A 22080-nucleotide genomic window follows, 5' to 3' on the forward strand; every position below is an offset into this window, starting at 1 on the left:
AGGAGGTGTGAGCTGAGGGACAGAGGGACCTAAGTAGGTGTGAGCTGAGGGACAGAGGAGACCTAAGGAGGTGTGAGCTGAGAGACAGTGGGGACCCAGAAGGTGTGAGCTGAAGGACAAAGGGGACCTAAGGAGGTGTGAGCTGAGGGACAGAAGGGATCTAAGGAGGTGTGAGCTGAGGGATAGAGGGGATCTAAGGAGGTGTGAGCTGAGGGACAGAGGGACCTCAGGAGGTGTGAGCTGAGGGACAGTGGGGACCTAAGGAGGTCTGAGCTGAGGGATAGAGGGGACCAAAGGAGGTGTAAGCTGAGGGATAGAGGGGGATTAAGGAGGTGTGAGCTGAGGGACAGTGGGGACCTAAGGAGGTGTGAGCTGAGGGACAGTGGGGTCCTAGAGAGTTGTGAGCTGAGGGACAGAGGGACCTTAGGAGGTGTGAGCTGAGGGACAGAGGGGGATTAAGGAGGTGTGAGCTGAGGGACAGTGGGGACCTAAGGAGGTATGAGCTGAGGGACAGTGGGGACCTAAGGAGGTATGAGCTTAGGGACAGAGGGGACCTAAGGAAGTGTGAGCTTAGGGACAGAGGGGACATAGGGAGGTGTGAGCTGCGGGACAGTGGGGACCCAGGAGATGTGAGCTGAGGGACAGAGGGGACACAGGAGGTGTGAGCTGAGGGACAGAGGGGACCTAGGGAGGTGTGAGCTGAGGGACAGAAGGGACCTATGGAGGTGTGAGCTGAGGGACAGAGGGGACCTAAGGAGGTGTGAGCTGAGGGACAGTGGGAACTTAAGGATGTGTGAGCTGAGGGACAGAGGAAACCTAAGGAGGTGTGAACTGAGGGACAGAGGGGACCTAAGGAGGTGTGAGCTGAGGGACAGAGGGGACCTAAGGAGGTGTGAGCTGAGGGACAGTGGGGACCTAAGGAGGTATGAGCTGAGGGACAGTGGGGAGCTAAGGAGGTATGAGCTTAGGGACAGTGGGGAGCTAAGGAGGTATGAACTGAGGGACAGTGGCGACCTATGGAGGTGTGAGCTGAGGGACAGTGGGAACCTAAGGAGATATGAGCTGAGGGACAGTGGGGACCTAAGGAGGTGTGAGCTGAGAGAAAGAGGTGACCCAGGGAGGTGTGAACTGAGGGACAGAGGGGATATAAGGAGGTGTGAGCTGAGGGACAGAGGGACCTAAGTAGGTGTGAGCTGAGGGACAGAGGAGACCTAAGGAGGTGTGAGCTGAGAGACAGTGGGGACCCAGAAGGTGTGAGCTGAAGGACAAAGGGGACCTAAGGAGGTGTGAGCTGAGGGACAGAGGGACCTCAGGAGGTGTGAGCTGAGGGACAGAGGGGACCTAAGGAGGTCTGAGCTGAGGGATAGAGGGGACCAAAGGAGGTGTAAGCTGAGGGATAGAGGGGGATTAAGGAGGTGTGAGCTGAGGGACAGTGGGGACCTAAGGAGGTGTGAGCTGAGGGACAGTGGGGTCCTAGAGAGTTGTGAGCTGAGGGACAGAGGGACCTTAGGAGGTGTGATCTGAGGGACAGAGGGGGATTAAGGAGGTGTGAGCTGAGGGACAGTGGGGACCTAAGGAGGTATGAGCTGAGGGACAGTGGGGACCAAAGGAGGTATGAGCTTAGGGATAGTGGGGAGCTAAGGAGGTATGAGCTGAGGGACAGTGGGGACCTATGTAGGTGTGAGCTGAGGGACAGTGAGAACCTAAGGAGGTATGAGCTGAGGGACAGTGGGGACTTAAGGAGGTGTGTGCTGAGGGAAAGAGGTGACCCAGGGAGGTGTGAAATGAGGGACAGAGGAGACATAAGGAGGTGTGAACTGAGGGACAGAGGGGACCTAATGAGGTGTGAGCTGAGGGATAGCGGGGTACTAAGGATGTGTGAGCTGAGGGACAGAGGGGACCTAAGGAGGTGTGAGCTGAGGGATAGATGGGACCTAAGGAGGTGTAAGCTGAGGGATAGAGAGGGATTAGGAGGTGTGAGCTGAGGGACAGTGGGGACCTAGAGAGTTGTGAGCTGAGGGACAGAAGGGATCTAAGGAGGTGTGAGCTGAGGGATAGAGGGGACCTAAGGAGGTGTGAGCTGAGGGACATAGGGACCTCAGGAGGTGTGAGCTGAGGGACAGAGGGGACCTATGGAGGTGTGAGCTGAGGGATAGAGGGGACCTAAGGAGGTGTAAGCTGAGGGATAGAGGGGGATTAAGGAGGTGTGAGCTGAGGGACAGTGGGGACCTAAGGATGTGTGAGCTGAGGGACAGTGGGGACCTAGAGATTTGTGAGCTGAGGGACAGAGGGACCTTAGGAGGTGTGAGCTGACGAACAGAGGGGACCTAAGGAGGTGTGAGCTGAGGGATAGAGGGGTAGTAAGGAGGTGTGAGCTGAGGTACAGTGGGGACATAAGGAGGTGTGAGCTGAGGGACAGAGGGGACCAAAGGAGGTGTGAGCTGAGGGACAGAAGGGAAATAAGGAGGTGTGAGGTGAGGGATAGAGGGGACCTAGGGAGGTGTGAGCTTAGGGACAGAGGGGACCTAAGGAAGTGTGAGCTGAGGGACAGAGGGGACAAAGGGAGGTGTGAGCTGAGGGACAGTAGGGACCCAGGAGATATGAGCTGAGGGACAGAGGGGACCCAGGAGGTGTGAGCTGAGGGACAGAGGGGACCTAAGGAGGTGTGAGCTGAGGGACAGTGGGGACCTAAGGATGTGTGAGCTGAGGGACAGAGGGGACCTAAGGAGGTGTGAACTGAGGGACAGAGGGGACCTACGGAGGTGTGAGCTGAGGGACATTGGGGACCTCAGGAGGTATGAAGTGAGGAACAGTGGGGACCTAAAGAGGTATGAGCTGAGGGACAGTGGGGACCTAAGGAGTTGTGAGCTGAGGCGCAGTGGGAACCTAAGGAAGTATGAGCTGAGGGACAGTGGGGACGTAAGGCGGTGTGAGCTGAGGGAAAGAGGGGACCCAGGGAGGTGTGAACTGAGGCACAGAGGGACCTAAGGAGGTGTGAGCTGAGGGACAGAGGGGACCTAAGGAGGTGTGAGCTGAGTGACAGAGGGACCTTAGGAGGTGTGAGCTGAGGGACAGAGGGGACCTAAGGAGGTGTGAGCTGAGGGATAGAGGGGTACTAAGGAGGTGTGAGCTGAGGGACAGAAGGGACCTAAGGAGGTGTGAGCTGAGGGATAGATGGGACCTAAGGAGGTGTAAGCTGAGGGATAGAGGAGGATTAAGGAGGTGTGAGCTGAGGGACAGAGGGGACCTACGGAGGTGTGAATTGAGGGATAGAGTGGTACTAAGGCGGTGTGAGCTGAGGTACAGTAGGGACATAAGGAGGTGTGAGCTGAGGGACAGAGGGGACCAAAAGAGGTGTGAGCTGAGGGACAGAAGGGAACTAAGGAGGTGTGAGCTGAGGGACAGAGTGGACCTAAGGAGGTGTGAGCTTAGGGACAGAGGGGACCTAAGGAAGTGTGAGCTGAGGGACAGAGGGGACATAGGGAGGTGTGAGCTGCGGGACAGTGGTGACCCAGGAGATGTGAGCTGAGGGACAGAGGGGACCCAGGAGGTGTGAGCTGAGGGACAGAGGGGACCCAGGAGGTGTGAGCTGAGAGACAGTGGGGACCCAGAAGGTGTGAGCTGAAGGACAAAGGGGACCTAAGGAGGTGTGAGCTGAGGGACAGAGGGACCTCAGGAGGTGTGAGCTGAGGGACAGAGGGGACCTAAGGAGGTCTGAGCTGAGGGATAGAGGGGACCAAAGGAGGTGTAAGCTGAGGGATAGAGGGGGATTAAGGAGGTGTGAGCTGAGGGACAGTGGGGACCTAAGGAGGTGTGAGCTGAGGGACAGTGGGGTCCTAGAGAGTTGTGAGCTGAGGGACAGAGGGACCTTAGGAGGTGTGATCTGAGGGACAGAGGGGGATTAAGGAGGTGTGAGCTGAGGGACAGTGGGGACCTAAGGAGGTATGAGCTGAGGGACAGTGGGGACCAAAGGAGGTATGAGCTTAGGGATAGTGGGGAGCTAAGGAGGTATGAGCTGAGGGACAGTGGGGACCTATGTAGGTGTGAGCTGAGGGACAGTGAGAACCTAAGGAGGTATGAGCTGAGGGACAGTGGGGACTTAAGGAGTTGTGTGCTGAGGGAAAGAGGTGACCCAGGGAGGTGTGAAATGAGGGACAGAGGAGACATAAGGAGGTGTGAACTGAGGGACAGAGGGGACCTAATGAGGTGTGAGCTGAGGGATAGCGGGGTACTAAGGAGGTGTGAGCTGAGGGACAGAGGGGACCTAAGGAGGTGTGAGCTGAGGGATAGATGGGACCTAAGGAGGTGTAAGCTGAGGGATAGAGAGGGATTAGGAGGTGTGAGCTGAGGGACAGTGGGGACCTAAGGAGGTGTGAGCTGAGGGACAGTTGGGACCTAGAGAGTTGTGAGCTGAGGGACAGAAGGGATCTAAGGAGGTGTGAGCTGAGGGATAGAGGGGACCTAAGGAGGTGTGAGCTGAGGGACATAGGGACCTCAGGAGGTGTGAGCTGAGGGACAGAGGGGACCTATGGAGGTGTGAGCTGAGGGATAGAGGGGACCTAAGGAGGTGTAAGCTGAGGGATAGAGGGGGATTAAGGAGGTGTGAGCTGAGGGACAGTGGGGACCTAAGGATGTGTGAGCTGAGGGACAGTGGGGACCTAGAGATTTGTGAGCTGAGGGACAGAGGGACCTTAGGAGGTGTGAGCTGACGAACAGAGGGGACCTAAGGAGGTGTGAGCTGAGGGATAGAGGGGTAGTAAGGAGGTGTGAGCTGAGGTACAGTGGGGACATAAGGAGGTGTGAGCTGAGGGACAGAGGGGACCAAAGGAGGTGTGAGCTGAGGGATAGAAGGGAAATAAGGAGGTGTGAGGTGAGGGATAGAGGGGACCTAGGGAGGTGTGAGCTTAGGGACAGAGGGGACCTAAGGAAGTGTGAGCTGAGGGACAGAGGGGACAAAGGGAGGTGTGAGCTGAGGGACAGTAGGGACCCAGGAGATATGAGCTGAGGGACAGAGGGGACCCAGGAGGTGTGAGCTGAGGGACAGAGGGGACCTAAGGAGGTGTGAGCTGAGGGACAGTGGGGACCTAAGGATGTGTGAGCTGAGGGACAGAGGGGACCTAAGGAGGTGTGAACTGAGGGACAGAGGGGACCTACGGAGGTGTGAGCTGAGGGACATTGGGGACCTCAGGAGGTATGAAGTGAGGAACAGTGGGGACCTAAAGAGGTATGAGCTGAGGGACAGTGGGGACCTAAGGAGTTGTGAGCTGAGGCGCAGTGGGAACCTAAGGAAGTATGAGCTGAGGGACAGTGGGGACGTAAGGCGGTGTGAGCTGAGGGAAAGAGGGGACCCAGGGAGGTGTGAACTGAGGCACAGAGGGACCTAAGGAGGTGTGAGCTGAGGGACAGAGGGGACCTAAGGAGGTGTGAGCTGAGTGACAGAGGGACCTTAGGAGGTGTGAGCTGAGGGACAGAGGGGACCTAAGGAGGTGTGAGCTGAGGGATAGAGGGGTACTAAGGAGGTGTGAGCTGAGGGACAGAAGGGACCTAAGGAGGTGTGAGCTGAGGGATAGATGGGACCTAAGGAGGTGTAAGCTGAGGGATAGAGGAGGATTAAGGAGGTGTGAGCTGAGGGACAGAGGGGACCTACGGAGGTGTGAATTGAGGGATAGAGTGGTACTAAGGCGGTGTGAGCTGAGGTACAGTAGGGACATAAGGAGGTGTGAGCTGAGGGACAGAGGGGACCAAAAGAGGTGTGAGCTGAGGGACAGAAGGGAACTAAGGAGGTGTGAGCTGAGGGACAGAGTGGACCTAAGGAGGTGTGAGCTTAGGGACAGAGGGGACCTAAGGAAGTGTGAGCTGAGGGACAGAGGGGACATAGGGAGGTGTGAGCTGCGGGACAGTGGTGACCCAGGAGATGTGAGCTGAGGGACAGAGGGGACCCAGGAGGTGTGAGCTGAGGGACAGAGGGGACCTAGGGAGGTGTGAGCTGAGGGACAGAGGGGACCTAAGGAGGTGTGAGCTGAGGGACAGTGGGAACTTAAGGATGTGTGAGCTGAGGGACAGAGGAAACCTAAGGAGGTGTGAACTGTGGGACAGTGGGGACCTAAGAGTATGAGCTGAGGGACAGTGGGGAGCTAAGGAGGTATGAGCTTAGGGACAGTGGGGAGCTAAGGAGGTATGAGCTGAGGGACAGTGGCGACCTATGGAGTTGTGAGCTGAGGGACAGTGGGAACCTAAGGAGGTATGAGCTGAGGGACAGTGGGGACCTAAGGAGGTGTGAGCCGAGAGAAAGAGGTGACCCAAGGAGGTGTGAACTGAGGGACAGAGGGGATATAAGGAGGTGTGAGCTGAGGGACAGAGGGACCTAAGGAGGTGTGAGCTCAGGGACAGAGGAGACCTAAGGAGGTGTGAGCTGAGAGACAGTGGGGACCCAGAAGGTGTGAGCTGAAGGACAAAGGGGACCTAAGGAGGTGTGAGCTGAGGGACAGAAGGGATCTAAGGAGGTGTGAGCTGAGGGATAGAGGGGACCTAAGGAGGTGTGAGCTGAGGGACATAGGGACCTCAGGAGGTGTGAGCTGAGGGATAGAGGGGACCTAAGGAGGTCTGAGCTGTGGGATAGAGGGGACCTAAGGAGGTGTAAGCTGAGGGATAGAGGGGGATTAAGGAGGTGTGAGCTGAGGGACAGTAGAGACTTAGGCGGTGTGAGCTGAGGGACAGTGGGGTCCTAGAGAGTTTGAGCTGAGGGACAGAGGGACCTTAGGAGGTGTGAGCTGAGGGACAGAGGGGACCTAAGGAGGTGTGAGCTGAGGGACAGAAGGGAACTAAGGAGGTGTGACGTGAGGGACAGAGGCGACCTAAGGAGGTGTAGGCGTAGGGACAGAAGGGACCTAAGGAAGTGTGAGTTGAGGGACAGAGGGGACAAAGGGAGGTGTGAGCTGAGGGACAGTGGGGACCCAGGAGATATGAGCTGAGGGACAGAGGGACCCAGGAGGTGTGAGCTGACGGACAGAGGGGACCTAAGGAGGTGTGAGCTGAGGGACAGTGGGGACCTAAGGATGTGTGAGCTGAGGGACAGAGGGGACCTAAGGAGGTGTGAACTGAGGGACAGAGGGGACCTAAGGAGGTGTGAGCTGAGGGACAGTGGGGACCTCAGGAGGTATGAGGTGAGGGACAGTGGGGCCCTAAGGAGGTATGAGCTGAGGGACAGTGGGGACGTAAGGCGGTGTGAGCTGAGGGAAAGAGTGGACCCAGGGAGGTGTGAACTGAGGCACAGAGGGACCTAAGGAGGTGGGAGCTGAGGGACAGAGGGGACCTAAGGAGGTGTGAGCTGAGGGACAGAGGGACCTTAGGAGGTGTGAGCTGAGGGACAGAGGGGACCGAAGGAGGTGTGAGCTGAGGGATAGAGGGGTACTAAGGAGGTGTGAGCTGAAGGACAGAAGGGACCTAAGGAGGTGTGAGCTGAGGGATAGATGGGACCTAAGGAGGTGTAAGCTGAGGGACAGAAGAGGATTAAGGAGGTGTGAGCTCAGCGACAGTGGGGACCTAAGGAGGTGTGAGCTGAGGGACAGTGGGGACCTAGAAAGTTGTGAGCTGAGGGACAGAGGGACCTTAGGAGGTGTGAGCTGAGGGATAGAGGGGTACTAAGGAGGTGTGAGCTGAGGGACAGTGGGGACCTAAGGAGGTATGAGCTGAGGGACAGTGGGGACCTAAGGAGTTGTGAGCTGAGGGACAGTGGGAACCTAAGGAAGTATGAGCTGAGCGACAGTGGGGACGTAAGGCGGTGTGAGCTGAGGGAAAGAGGGGACCCAGGGAGGTGTGAACTGAGGCACAGAGGGACCTAAGGAGGTGTGAGCTGAGGGACACAGGGGACCTAAGGAGGTGTGAGCTGAGGGACAGAGGGACCTTAGGAGGTGTGAGCTGAGGGACAGAGGGGATCTAAGGAGGTGTGAGCTGAGGGATAGAGGGGTACTAAGGAGGTGTGAGCTGAGGGACAGAAAGGACCTAAGGAGGTGTGAGCTGAGGGATACATGGGACTTAAGGAGGTGTAATCTGAGGGATAGAAGAGGATTAAGGAGGTTTGAGCTGAGGGACAGTGGGGACCTAAGGAGGTGTGAGCTGAGGGACAGTGGGGACCTAGAGAGTTGTGAGCTGAGGGACAGAGGGACCTTAGGAGGTGTGAGCTGAGGGACCGAGGGGACCTAAGGAGGTGTGAGCTGACGGATAGAGTGGTAGTAAGGAGGTGTCAGCTGAGGGACAGAGGGGACCAAAGGACGTGTGAGCTGAGGGACAGAAGGGAACTAAGGAGGTGTGACGTGAGGGACAGAGGCGACCTAAGGAGGTGTGAGCTTAGGGACAGAGGGGACCTAAGGAAGTGTGAGCTGAAGAACAGAGGGGACAAAGGGAGGTGTGAGCTGAGGACAGTGGGTACCCAGGAGATATGAGCTGAGGGACAGAGGGGACCCAGGAGGTGTGAGCTGAGGGACAGAAGGGACCTAAGAAGGTGTGAGCTGAGGGACAGTGGGGACCTAAAGATGTGTGAGCTGAGGGACAGAGGGGACCTAAGGAGGTGTGACCTGAGGGACAGAGGGGACCTAAGCAGGTGTGAGCTGAGGAACAGTGGGTACTTAAGGATGAGTGAGCTGAGGGACAGACGGGACCTAAGGAGGGGTGAACTGAGGGACAGAGGGGACCAAAGGAGGTGTGAGCTGAGGGACAGAGGGGACCTAAGGAGGTGTGAGCTGAGGGACAGTGGGGACCTAAGGAGGTATGAGCTGAGGGACAGTGGGGACCTAAGGAGCTATGAGCTTAGGGATAGTGGGGAGCTAATGAGGTATGAGCTGAGGGACAGTGGGGACCTATGGAGGTTTGAGCTGAGGGACAGTGGGAAACTAAGGAGGTATGAGCTGAGGGACAGTGGGGACTTAAGGAGGTGTGAGCTGAGGGAAAGAGGTGACCCACGGAGGTGTGAACTGAGGGTCAGTGGGAACCTAAGGAGGTATGAGCTGAGGGACAGTGGGGACTTAAGGAGGTGTGAGCTGAGGGAAAGAGGTGACCCAGGGAGGTGTGAAATGAGGGACAGATGGGACATAAGGAGGTGTGAGCTGAGGGAAAGAGGGTACCTAAGGAGGTGTGAGCTGAGGGATAGAGGGGTACTAAGGAGGTGTGAGCTGAGGGACAGAGGGGACCTAAGGAGGTGTGAGCTGAGGGATAGATGGGACCTAAGGAGGTGTAAGCTGAGGGATAGAGGGGTACTAAGGAGCTGTGAGCTGACGTACTTTGGGGACATAAGGAGGTGTGAGCTGACGGACAGAGGGGAACAAAGGAGGTGTGAGCTGAGGGACAGAAGGGAACTAAGGAGGTGTGAGCTGAGGGATAGAGGGGTACTAAGGAGGTGTGAGGTGAGGGACAGAGGGGACCTAAGGAAGTGTGAGCTGAGGGACAGAGGGGACATAGGGAGGTGTTAGCTGAGGGACAGTGGGGACCCAGGAGATGTGACCTGAGGGACAGAGGGCACCCAGAAGGTGTGAGCTGAGGGACAGAAGCGACCTAAGGAGGTTTGCGCTGAGGGACAGAGGGGACCTAAGGAGGTGTGAGCTGAGGGATAGAGGGGACCTAAGGAGGTGTGAACTGAGGGACATATGGACCTAAGGAAGTGTGAGCTGAGGGACATAGGGACCTAAAGAGGTGTGAGCTGAGGGACAGAAGGGAACTAAGGAGGTGTGAGGTGAGGGACAGAGGGGACCTAAGGAGGTGTGAGCTGAGGGACAGTGGGGACCTAGAGAGTTGTGAGCTGAGGGACAGAGGGACCTTAGTAGGTGTGAGGTGAGGGACAGAGGGGACCTAAGGAGTTGTGAGCTGAGGGACAGTGGGAACCTAAGGAAGTATGAGTGAGGGACAGTGGGGACCTAAGGCGGTGTGAACTGAGGGAAAGAGGGGACCCAGGAAGTGTGAACTGAGGCACTGAGGGGACCTAAGGAGGTGTGAGCTGAGGGACAGTGGGGACCTCAGGAGGTGTGAGCTGAGGGACAGAGGGACCTTAGGGGGTGTGAGCTGAGGGACAGTGGGGATTAGAGAGTTAGAGCTGACTGACAGAGGGACCATAGGAGGTGTGAGCTGAGGGACAGAGGGGACCTAAGGAGGTGTAAGCTGAGGGATAGAGGGGTACTAAGGAGGTGTGAGGTGAGGGACAGTGCGGACAGAAGGAGGTGTGAGCTGAGGGACAGAGGGGACCAAAGGAGATGTGAGCTGAGGGACAGAAGGGACCTAAGGAGGTGTGAGCTGAGGGAGTGTGGGGACCTAAGCAGGTATGAGCTGAGGACAGTGGGGAGCTAAGGAGGTATGAGCTTAGGGACAGTGGGGAGCTAAGGAGGTATGAGCTGAGGGACAGTGGGGACCTATGGAGGTGTGAGCTGAGGGACAGTGGGAAACTAAGGAGGTATGAGCTGAGGGACAGTGGGGACCTAAGGAGGTGTGAGCTGAGGGAAAGAGGTGACCCAGGGAGGTGTGAACTGAGGGACAGTGGGAACCTAAGGAGGTATGAGCTGAGGGACCGTGGGGACTTAAGGAGGTGTGAGCTGAGGGAAAGAGGTGACCCAGGGAGGTGTGAAATGAGGGACAGAGGGGACATAAGGAGGTGTGAGCTGAGGGACAGAGGGGACCTAAGGAGGTGTGAGCTGAGGGATAGAGGGGTACTAAGGAGGTGTGAGCTGAGGGACAGAGGGGACCTAAGGAGGTGTGAGCTGAGGGATAGATGGGACCTAAGGAGGTGTAAGCTGAGGGATAGAGGGACCTTAGGGGGTGTGAGCTGAGGGACAGTGGGGACATAGAGAGTTAGAGCTGACTGACAGCGGGACCATAGGAGGTGTGAGCTGAGGGACAGAGGGGACCTAAGGAGGTGTGAGGTGAGGGACAGAGGGGACCCAAGGAGTTGTGAGCTGAGGGACAGTGGGAACCTAAGGAAGTATGAGCTGAGGGACAGTGGGGACCTAAGGCGGTGTGAGCTGAGGGAAAGAGGGGTCCCAGGAAGTGTGAACTGAGGCACAGAGGGGACCTAAGGAGGTGTGAGCTGAGGGACAGTGGGGACCTAAGGAGGTGTGAGCTGAGGGACAGAGGGACCTTAGTGGGTGTGAGCTGAGGGACAGTGGGGACATAGAGAGTTAGAGCTGACTGACAGAGGGACCATAGGAGGTGTGAGCTGAGGGACAGAGGTGACCTAAGGAGGTGTGAGCTGAGGGATAGAGGGGTACTAAGGAGGTGTGAGCTGAGGGATAGAGGGGTACTAAGGAGGTGTGAGCTGAGGGACAGTGCGGACATAAGGAGGTGTGAGCTGAGGGACAGAGGGGACCAAAGGAGATGTGAGCTGAGGGACAGAAGGGAACTAAGGAGGTGTGAACTGAGGGACAGAGGGGACGTAAGGAGGTGTGTGCTGAGGGAGAGTGGGGACCCAGAGAGGTGTGAGCTGAGGGACAGAGGGACCTTAGGAGGTGTGAGCTGAGGGACAGAGGGCACCTAAGGAGTTGTGAGCTGAGGTATAGAGGGGTACTAAGGAGGTGTGAGCTGAGGGACAGAGGGGACCTACGGAGGTGTGAGCTGAGGGACAGAGGGGACCTAAGGAGGTGTGAGCTGAGGGGAGAGGGGACCTAAGTAGTGTGATCTGAGGGAAAGAGCGTACCTAAGGAGGTGTGAGCTGAGGGACAGTGGGGACCCAGGAGGTGTTAGCTGAGGGACAGAGGGGCCCCAGGAGGTGTGAGCTGAGGGACAGAGGTGACTAAGGACGTGTGCTCTGAGGGACAGAGGGGACCTTAGGTGGTGTGAGCTGAGGGACAGAGGGGACCTAAGGAGGTGTGAGCTGACGGACAGAGTGGACCAAAGAGGTGTGAGCTGAGGGACAGAGGGGACCTAAGGAGGTGTGAGCTCAGCGACAATGGGGACCTGCTTAGTAAAGTATCCCCAAAATGAAAATAAAAAAAACCATGAAGGTATTAGTTACAAAAAAGCGTAGTGAGCAAATTCCTGCTGAAGAAAAGGAAGCTATATTAATATAGGACAAAATAGATACTGAGGTAAAAGCCTTATCACCTCAGAAAGTTATTTTCTAATGACAAATGGTCAAATCACTGAGAAAATGGAGAAATTGGGATGTTAGCCTTTACATTAAGATTAGTGAAGATTAACATAACAAAACATTGACAAATTAGTGCAGATTTATCCCATTGCTCTCAATGAAGGAGGGCCAAGCAAATAAAACTAACCAACATGGCTAACCTGTTGCCATCCCGACTCTATAGCCTTGTGTTTGGTAGAGGGTAACTGTGAGAGTTGATTGGATCACACTTGGAACATGTGTGGCTTTTTTTAATCACATATCACTCCATTAGCAAGCATGTCTCAATTGTGTCAGGAAACTGGTGTCATTCTTTCTCTGTTAGGCCATTTATGTTGGAGCTTAACTTGATAAAAGTTCCAGAAGCCTACAGAAAATTTCTTAATGAAATGTTAGACACATCTTCATTGAAATCAGGAGAGAATAAATGGTGTTCATTGCTGCTGTTCCTCTTCCTCATTTTATTAGACTAGTTGAAAACTGTAAAGATGAAGGTCTGGAGACAAGAAGACTCAGGAGCCTGCATGATGCAACTATGTTCTTGTCAGGGAGGGTAGCTCGTCAGAAGGTGGACATGTAAACATGAACATTATATGCACAACTAAAATAAAGGTTAAAATCCAATTACAGTCTCTGCCATAGTAATACAAAACCAAAACTTTTAAAGTTTTACTGAGCTACAAAAAAGGGGTGGGTGGGGGGCCAAAGGGCAACCAGTAAAGATGGTGTTTCTGTATGCACAAGAACTAGGCAAAACTTTGCTGAAAGACAGTTTAAAGTGATGGGACTCAGTAGTAGATATGTCCTTGGTAAAATAACTCAACATTGTAAAGAAGTCAGTTAAACCCAGATTGGCCCATAGGTTCAATATAACTCCTGTAAAGTCTAACAGAATGTGTTGTGCAACCAGTGGATTTATCTTACATTTTATGAGGAAAGGTATCAGTAACTCCAGCATATCTTCAGAATAAGGATCTGTTCTATAATATAAACATTTATCTTAACTGTTGTAATAAAGGTAACACAGTGATGGAGTAGGCTAAACAAAGAAACCAAATTACTAAAACAGGGAGTTCTAAAAAGATACGCACCCATGCACACACACACACACATACACATACATGTGCACACATATGCTCTCTCTCTCTCCTCTCTCTCTTTCACACACACACACACACACACACACACACACACACACACACGCACATACACACAAGCTTATCCACATGCACATACAACTGAAGAGTCCTGAGTGTAGGCAGGTCTGTTTATTAACTTTGCTGAAGCACTTGGTAACATTCATCATCAAATAAAATAATTTTTAGGTGAATTTCAAATGGTCAAAACTTTGAAACTTTTTGAAAAAAAGAATATCTTTATTAACTTAATGTAGGGGAAAGTTCTATATATAAGAAAAAATGTCACTGGAAAGATAGCAAGATGATGAATTTATACCACAGAAACACTTATGGACTAAAGCTTCTCTGTTGCCTCCTTCCTACACAGCATGAAAACATTCCTTTTGAAGACAAAGTTGCATCCCTTAAAGTGGTAAGTTAGTTTTGCTAATAAATCAAATGTTGAAGTTATATTCAAAGGTAAATTTATTTGTAGATCAGCTAATACTCTGTACATTGTATCTATAATAAATAGATTTCAGTGCACTCTTTTTTAGTATATCTAGAGAGCGAAGTAGTAGGGTTAATGTCTATGAAAACTTTTTATGAAATAACAGAAAATATTGGGCTCTCAAAATTTTGTCCAGGAAGCAATAATCTTGTATAGTAATTTGAAACCAGTGTGAGTTCAGGATTAATGTCTGTTCAAGAACGTGTGTAGGGAGGCAAGGAGGACCTGAGAGGAGTAGAGGAAGGGGAAACTAATCACGATGTTTTACATAGGAAAAAGAAACATTTGTTAATAAAAGAAGAAAAATTACAGGCCTTTGTCTCTATCATAGTCTATAAGAGTTGAGAGTCAGACCTACCCAGCTTCAGAGAGACTGTCAGAGCTCACCTTTAAATGGGTCAGTAAAGAAAAGTCAGAGACAGTGTGTACCCAAAATCATCACTTTCACTTTTAGAAAATGTATTTTGCCACACTGAGCTTTGAAAATAGAGCGAATCTGTTTCAAAATATAAGCATCAGGAAACTCGGGAAGCCAGTTTAGTGGCTCGTGCGTGTGATCCCAAACGTACAGGGATGCAGTAATCACAGATAGCCAGGGCACAGGAGGAAGACCTTGCCTCCAGACACCAGAAATGCTTGAAAGCAGGCAGCATAGTAGCTTTATTGTGGTTTGCTATGTAATTTAATATAAAATAAATTATTAATGACAGATACTTAAGAATATATGTAAATTTTCTGTATAGATACAAGAAAGAATGTCCTTAGCCTAAAGAAGTTATAGGACATTGTAGTCCCGCACAAATGTAAGTAGGGTAGGATAACTGCAAAGTGAGAGCAGGGCAGAAGGGCTATACACAGGGAAGGATGGGCAGTGGTTTTCCTTGTGACCAAATGGTGCTTTCATCAAGACCTCAAGGGTAAGGAGGATGAGCCAGGTTCAGGGGATGAAGCCACAAATACTGTGGGCAAAAGACTGGAAATGTGCAAAAACTCTGGAGGAAGAGCACACGGGTGCCTTGCAGGAGCACACGGGTGCCTTGCAGGAGCACACGGGTGCCTTCCAGGAGCACACAGGTGCCTTGCAGGAGCTGACTTCGAGCCAAAAGCTGGGGAGCAAGGTGAACACAGCAGGGAAAGTGGAAGGGCAGGCAGAGGCACATGCTGACTCCGTCAAGTTCAGGGGACTGTATTCTGAGGACAGTTACCGGATTTGAGTAGGGATTGTTCTGCTCAAATGTGGGAAGTAGAGAGGAGACAGAAGAACTGTCATGAACTTCTTGTCCAAATTGAGGTGACAGGTGAAGATGTCCTAGACAACCTGGTAATTTACTCTCAAACCCTCTCTAGGAAAGTGATAATACTTATTTTGAATAATGGAAATGAAAGTACTTATTTTTTTTACTTTTTTTTTATTTCTAACTCTTCTCCTAGGATTTTCTTTGGCATCCAGAAGTTAATGGTTCTATGAAACAGTGTATCAAGTTGTGGACTGAGGTCTGTATCTGAAAACAGGCTTTTGGGTGTGTAACCAAATTTAACAAGCCAATGAGAAACTGGTTTTTTTCTAAGGTGTGTGAGATTGATTCAGGTCCTTGGCTAAGATGAGTAAGTGTTATTAAATATCTCTGCCTGTTATCACCATGTAGATAATACTTAGATTCTCCATGTATGAGGTCCTCTCTTACTGCTGTCACACAGGGAATTCAAACTTGGGGTGACACAACAAGAAAAAAGGGTCAAGGTGAGGTCACATACTGGGCATAGAAGTCAGTGGTAAGGAACTTGCCTAGCATGCATTATACCCTGAGTTCAAGTGCTGGTTGGGGGGCGGGGGTGTCTGGAGTAGGGAGAGAAGAGAGGAGAGACATCAATTGAGCAATTGAGATTGATTGATTTGGTGCAAGGCTGAGGTGTTTAGTGAGTACCTATCTTAAAGATAAATAAACACAAATAATCTTCCAACAAAACATGTTTTCTTGGCATCTTTTTGAGGTTTCCTTATTTATAACCAGGGACTAAAAGGAACTAACTTGCATTTACTTTTATAAACTTTTTCGATTGTATCATTGCTTTTATGACATAATCTGTGGAGATAAATTGAACAGCAAGTGTGTTCTTGATGTCAGAAAGTTCGTAGGCTCTTCTAAGTCCGCCTTGCAGTCTCTACAGTGGTCTCCACGATGCTGTACAGATGAAGCTTGTATTTTTTTTCCCTAAAGCTGTTTACATTTGTCATGAATAAAGCAATGTTTAGAAGTGTTGACATGTTTTACATAATGACATTTTTACACCAACTCACCCTCCTTGTTTTACAATAACTGTTTAAAACTGAACCACACTATGGGACAGATAAGCTTTTTAGGTCATGTTGAAACCTCACCTCTGTTGGAAATTCATTTGTTTGAGACATGTGTTCAGATGTATGGACCACAGTGGAGAACAGGTGCAGCCTGCTCAGGGGACCGGCAGCAGTCTGAGCGTGCCTGGAGATCAATCACACTTTGGTTTTACTTCTTTTTATTTGGGGGAGACTTGATAATGCATAGGATAGCTACCTACTAGGATGTAGTCTAAACAACACTAACTTTATTTGCCTGTGCTTCTAGATACTTTAGAGTGGATTTTCTAAAGGCCATTAGATTGAATATGTTTTGAATTTTGAGGGTAGTAGACATCTATTGAAACTAGTTAGGAGAAGAATGCCAAGATACAGCAGAAAAGAGAGAGGACAGCAAGCTCACCTGTGAAGAAACCAGCTGCATATGATGGGTTTGTTAAGTGAGCGAAAATCAAGCCGAAGCTACATTAGTTGATTTGATGAGTTTTTGTATAGATTAAGGTGTCATTAGAAGGCATTTGCATAGAAAAACTTGAATATGTCAGAATTTAGAGATGAAAGGGGAAAGCTTCCGGGGAATTGAATTATCTAGAAATGGCAGCGGAAGGAGGAGGAGTGGAGGGACTGAGCTGTTACAGTGCAGGGAGAAGGCATCTTCAGTGGAGGATGGGCCATGATGTGATGTTAACTAGGTAAGATGAACGAACCTCTGGGATTGGCAACTCAGGGTTCATTAGTGGGCGGGCGCTACGACGGTTTAAATGGATGGCTTATGTCCAAACCGAAAGCCTGGTGAAGTGAATCCTAGGCCTGAGAAAGAGAAACTGGCACAGAACACAGAATATTCATCCAAGTAAGCCTTTGCTCTTAAGTCGAGGAGGTTGCAGAAAATGAGGCAGGCCGTGAAGACAGGCTTTGAAGAATAAAGATCAGTTAGTACTTTGAGGTCAAAGGAAGAAGAAAGGCAGAGCAGGACAGGATTGATATTAGGAACTTTGGAGGCGACATGGATCAGAGCTGCAGGTATGAAAGGGGAAGTCGAGAAAAGAGTTTGGGGCTAGGACTGAGACATGGAGTCCATTTTCTATTAGAGGAAGATAGGCGACTGAATGTGGAGATGAAGCGGGTGGCATCGTGTGGGAGAGCAGAGCGCATGCGCTGTCTCAATTCTTGTTTCTGAATAAAGTTGAAGGGTCAGACTCTGCTGGAGGAGAGCAAGTGGACCTGCTGAGGGAATGGTAGGCTTGGAACCACTGTTCTGAAGAACGAGAAAGGAAGCTACCTGGGGATGAGGAAAAAGAAAGAAGTATGGTGATATAAACTAAAGTCTTACCCAGCTGAAGGGAAATGGACTATGGTCAACACGGATTACCTTCATGATAAGAAATAGCAGTTATCAATTAAGATTGATGTCAGTGACATAATTAATTAAATGTGGTGCTTATTTTTTGTTTCCTCACACTGTTTGAGCATCAGGTCTTCTGAGTGGCAGAAGATGCATTGGATTCCTAGGTTAGGCTATTGGTATTCTGACTATTCCTGTCCGGCTGAGGAATACCCTACTGTTTTTCTGGATGGTCCTTACTGAACAAGTTAACATCACCCCTGCCTGTCTCACAAGGCAGTAGGAATCTATTTTGAAAGGAGACATTTTAAGAGAGGATACTAAAAACTCAGCACTGTGTCAATGTTACAAACCTCCTTGTGCTAGTATATGGGCTCACTGGGTTAGAAGTAGTGCCTTGTGCAGCTGTGAGCCTTTCTAGAGACTTTTCCTTTGTTTCCCCACATGCGGTCTTTAGTAATCACCAGTATATTTTGTTAAATATATGTTAGATTTAGCCTTCCTGACAGATTATGTTTCCTTAGGGCACTGATCCTATAGTTTGTTTAACACTTATACTGTGTACCCTGTAGACTTCCATGAATACTTCTTAATTGACTGACATAATACACTGGAGCTTTACTCTAAGCAATTTACTCAGAATTCTGAATAATAGTAGGTCATGTTCGATTTCAGTAGTGTTCCTGTGCGTATGCGTGTGCGTGTGTGTATGTGTGTATGTGTGTGTATGTGTGCATGTGCGTGTGTGTGTGTGTGTGTGTGTGACAATACTAGAGGATTAACTGCACAAGTGTCTTGCCATGCACTGTGACCATATAGCCATGTAAGCCTTGAAGGGATCTATAACTAGAGTTCACTTGTCAAGAGCATGTAGAAGTCACGTGACTGTTGTTGCTTACATTCAGTCGTCTACCTGGATATAGCATAGCTATAAGGCTTTTCTTCCTTTAGGACGTGGTTTCGAAGCCCCATGTGATTGTAGCGGGAGCAGCCACGGTAAGTTCCTGTCTGCATTCTAACAGACTGATCTTTGTTTCACTCTTAAGGACATGCTAAGAAAAAGTTAACTTATATTAAGTAGAATTCTTGATTGTTTTACATTTTAATTTCCATTTCAATTATAATTAACCAGACTGATGAATTTTAATAAAAGGGCCTGAATGAACTAAGTAAATTTCATATTAAATCTCAGTATTATTTTATATCCAGAGTTATATTTTTGAGTGTTATACATTCAAAAACTATTTTATCGTGCCTTTTTGTAATTGTGAACATGTATTTCATTAAATAATTTGACCAAAGTTATTCTAGTATTGACTAAAATTAGAATTGTGTTTAAATTACCCTGTTAAAATAGGTGTATTATATATGTTACTTTCCTGTGCTAAGCGCTAAGTCAATGCTTAACCTTCACTGTTTCTTAGTGGTCCATCAAGATTCATAATGGTAGCGAGGAAGCACTGTCTCAGTATAAAATGAATATCACCTCCATAGCACCGCTCTTAGAAAAACTGGCCAAGACTAGTGATGTTTATTGGGTCTTACAAGGTAAGGAGTGAGTAATGAAAAAATGTCATTTTATATACATTTTAAGGTATAGGTTTTATTATACCACATTCCAAGAAACAAAATTACTGCTTTATGAGAATAAATTTTGAAATGATGTTTGCAAGATTAGAATAAACTGGAGGAACTTGCTTTCTTTTTTAAATTTAAGGAACAAACTAATAAATACAGCAAGCATAAAATAAATAGAAAATATCCACCAAGCAGCAGAATGGCTGCAAAATACAATGAAGAGATAAACCCTGAAGGCAAATACATTCACCTCCAACTGCTTCACTTTTTACAGAGTATATTCCTGTGCTCAGGGAAAGCAGTGAAGATAGATATTAATCACACTTTGTATAATATTGAAACCATTAGAAATAAATATACATGCAAATGACACCGGTCTTTAAATCGACACCCCATCTAGTGTATCCTGGGTGTGAAAGTCGCATTAAGTCAGCTCATTTCAGGAATGTATTGAATGCCCATTATTTAAAGCACCACAATATGAAATGCCTTGGATATTTTAGCAATTCGATATGTTTGTCAAAGACTCTGAAAATTATTTCCAAGTTGGAAGGAACAAGAAAGGGAGTGAGAGTCTGTTGTGCCATTTCTGTTCAATTCTCAGGCTCATGGTTAACCTTTCTCTTCGGAAAATGAGCGAGAGTTAACATATAACCATTGATGAGAACAGGCAGACTTGGCTCCTGAGGATTACATCCAGATCATTTGAATACTCTTCCCAGAACTGCAGAGAGCCTTGGGAAAGCATACTGCTTATTGCTCCTTAGACATTCTTCCACACTCCAGTTGTAATTTGTCATAATCGACATCAAGAATTTTAAATTCATGAGGCATGCTGCAACATGAAAATATTTCCCCTCCATAATATACATGGGAAAGTGATGAAAGTTCTTTAAATTTGAGGGACATATCGACTCATAAGTCAGATGTAAAATAGAAAAACATTGCCAACTTCATCCAGCTTTTTGTAGAAGTATTTTATTCAATATCCGGTGTCACCTCTAGTTTCAGAACAAACTATGAAATGGAGATTATCTAACGTGTGTGATCATGCTTTTACCAATAAGAGGGTTTGACCTTTATTTTAAATGTACTTTCAATGTGCAGACCCAGTTTATGAAGATCTCTTAAGTGAAAATAGAAAAATGATTACTAACGAGAAGATAGACGCCTACAACGAAGCTGCAGTCAGCATTCTGAACAGCAGCACCAGGACATCCAAGTCCAATGTCAAGATGTTCAGTGTTTCCAAACTCATCGCCCAAGAAACCATCATGGAGTCTTTGGATGGCTTACACCTTCCTGAATCAAGCAGAGAAACTGTAAGTGTTCTTGTATGTCAGTGGGAGGAGGCTAGATTCAGTTGCTGATAGGCTACCAGTCAGAGCCTGGATGTCAATCCTTTTGTCTCACTGCAGTACTAATTACTCATTCTCTTCAAATGCACATGGAGAAATAAGATTGCTGTCTATCAGCTAACTGATGCTACACTAAGTAAGAAATTTCTTATACTCCAAAACTCCATGTAACAGTAGCTGTGGTAGGAAAAATGAAATGTCATCTAAAGTGGCTGTCACCATTAAGAAGCCTCTAAGCTCTTAGCATGCCCAAAGGACCGCTTTGTTCTCCTTCAAGATACAGCTGTGGTGAGGAGCGCACTTTGCAAGATTAAAAAAAGAAAGCATTTTTATAACCTCCTGGTTCTTAAATTGCCTTGGTCAAGGTAAACAGCAGAGTAACAGATGGAAAAGCTTTGTTAAGTGTGAAAGAAAACTTCATAAGTAAACACTTTACTCACTAGAAGACAGTATCTAGAGGGCTTTTCAAAAACATACCTTTAGTTGGAAAAGAATTATATCACTTTCCTTCTTCCCTCTCTTCCCTGCAGGTTCCCATCCTCCAGCCCCTCCCACATCCCCACACTTTAAAGTTGATAGCCTCTTTTTCTTTATTATTATTACACTATTATTATTATTATTATTATATAGAAATGTATGGACATATATACATACACAAATATATAAATACAACTAAGTTTGCTTTTCTTGTTTGTTTATATGTATGTGGATATGGTTTCAGTGTGGACAACCTATAAGAGAGCTCATCCCTGGGAAAGACCTATATCTCCTTCTCCCAGCAGTCACTAATTGTCTGTAGTTCTTTGTCTGGGGGTTAGGACCCCATAAAATTTCCCCCTTCCTTGTTAACATGTCCCTTGATATTACCATTGTTCAGCCTTGTTTATGCAGCCATTTCTAGACGAGTATTTCACAGCAGACTTCCTGCTATTCTGTCTCTCACAATCTTCCTACTCCTTGGTCCACATTGTTCCCTTAGCCATAGATGTAGGGGCTGTGATGTAAACGTGTCTATTGGGGCTGTACTTCCCTATGACCCATTCACCCCTGAATCATGTCCACTTGTGCACTCTGTGATGGTTTCTGTTTGCTATAAAGAGAAGCTTCTTTAACGAAGGGCTATCGCTATATTTATCTGTGGGTATAAGGATAAGATTTAGAATTCAGTAAGGAATTGTGCTGGTCTTGCAAAGCAGTAATAGTAAATTCTTTTTTAAGGTCCATGATCTCATTAGCTCTGGAACTGGCTAGGATTCAGTACCAGCCATGGCTTCCCTTTTGTTGAGAGGGTTTTACATTCAGTCAGACAGCTGTTGGCTGTCACCAACATGTGAATGGCTCTTCCTACACCTTTACAGACATCTTGGCATGCCGGTCATTGTCATAGATCAAGGTGTTCTGAGTCCTAAGTGTGTGGTGTCTTCAGCAATGGAGAGCTCACCCCACTGGACTTTTTAACTTTCTAAAATAGCAGTGGTGATAGAGAGAGGGGAAGGGGGAAAGAGGGAGGACAGGGAGAGGGAGAGGGATTAATCACATTAACCACTTAAAATTTTTGGCATTGGCTGTTTATTTTATTGTAGCAAGATCCAGTGAGGAATTCTATAAACGAAAAGGTGTTTGTAAGGAGGAACTTAAATTTTAAGAAAAAAAAGGAGCCCATGTTACTTGTATTAGACCACAAACTGGATGGAGGCAGTGTAGCTATAAAGTCCTGTCTTTCTGTAGA

The 22080-nt window shown here is 48.8% G+C and overlaps 1 protein-coding gene across 3 annotated transcripts in view; it reads left to right on the forward strand.

The window, feature by feature from the left end:
* Casd1 (CAS1 domain sialic acid O acetyltransferase 1) overlaps positions 1 to 22080 on the forward strand; it is a 56347-nt gene that overhangs the window by 13237 nt on the left and 21030 nt on the right. For all 3 annotated transcript variants that reach the window (XM_087659181.1, XM_087659182.1, NM_001402046.1), the window contains 5 exon segments: positions 13610 to 13654; positions 15164 to 15226; positions 18367 to 18411; positions 18840 to 18963; positions 20101 to 20315. In XM_087659181.1, the coding sequence (XP_087515307.1) occupies positions 13610 to 13654; positions 15164 to 15226; positions 18367 to 18411; positions 18840 to 18963; positions 20101 to 20315 (492 nt within the window).

This window comes from Rattus norvegicus, chromosome 4 (genome assembly GCF_021556685.1).
Source record: "Rattus norvegicus strain SHRSP/BbbUtx chromosome 4, alternate assembly SHRSP_T2T, whole genome shotgun sequence".
Taxonomy (NCBI): domain Eukaryota; kingdom Metazoa; phylum Chordata; class Mammalia; order Rodentia; family Muridae; genus Rattus; species Rattus norvegicus.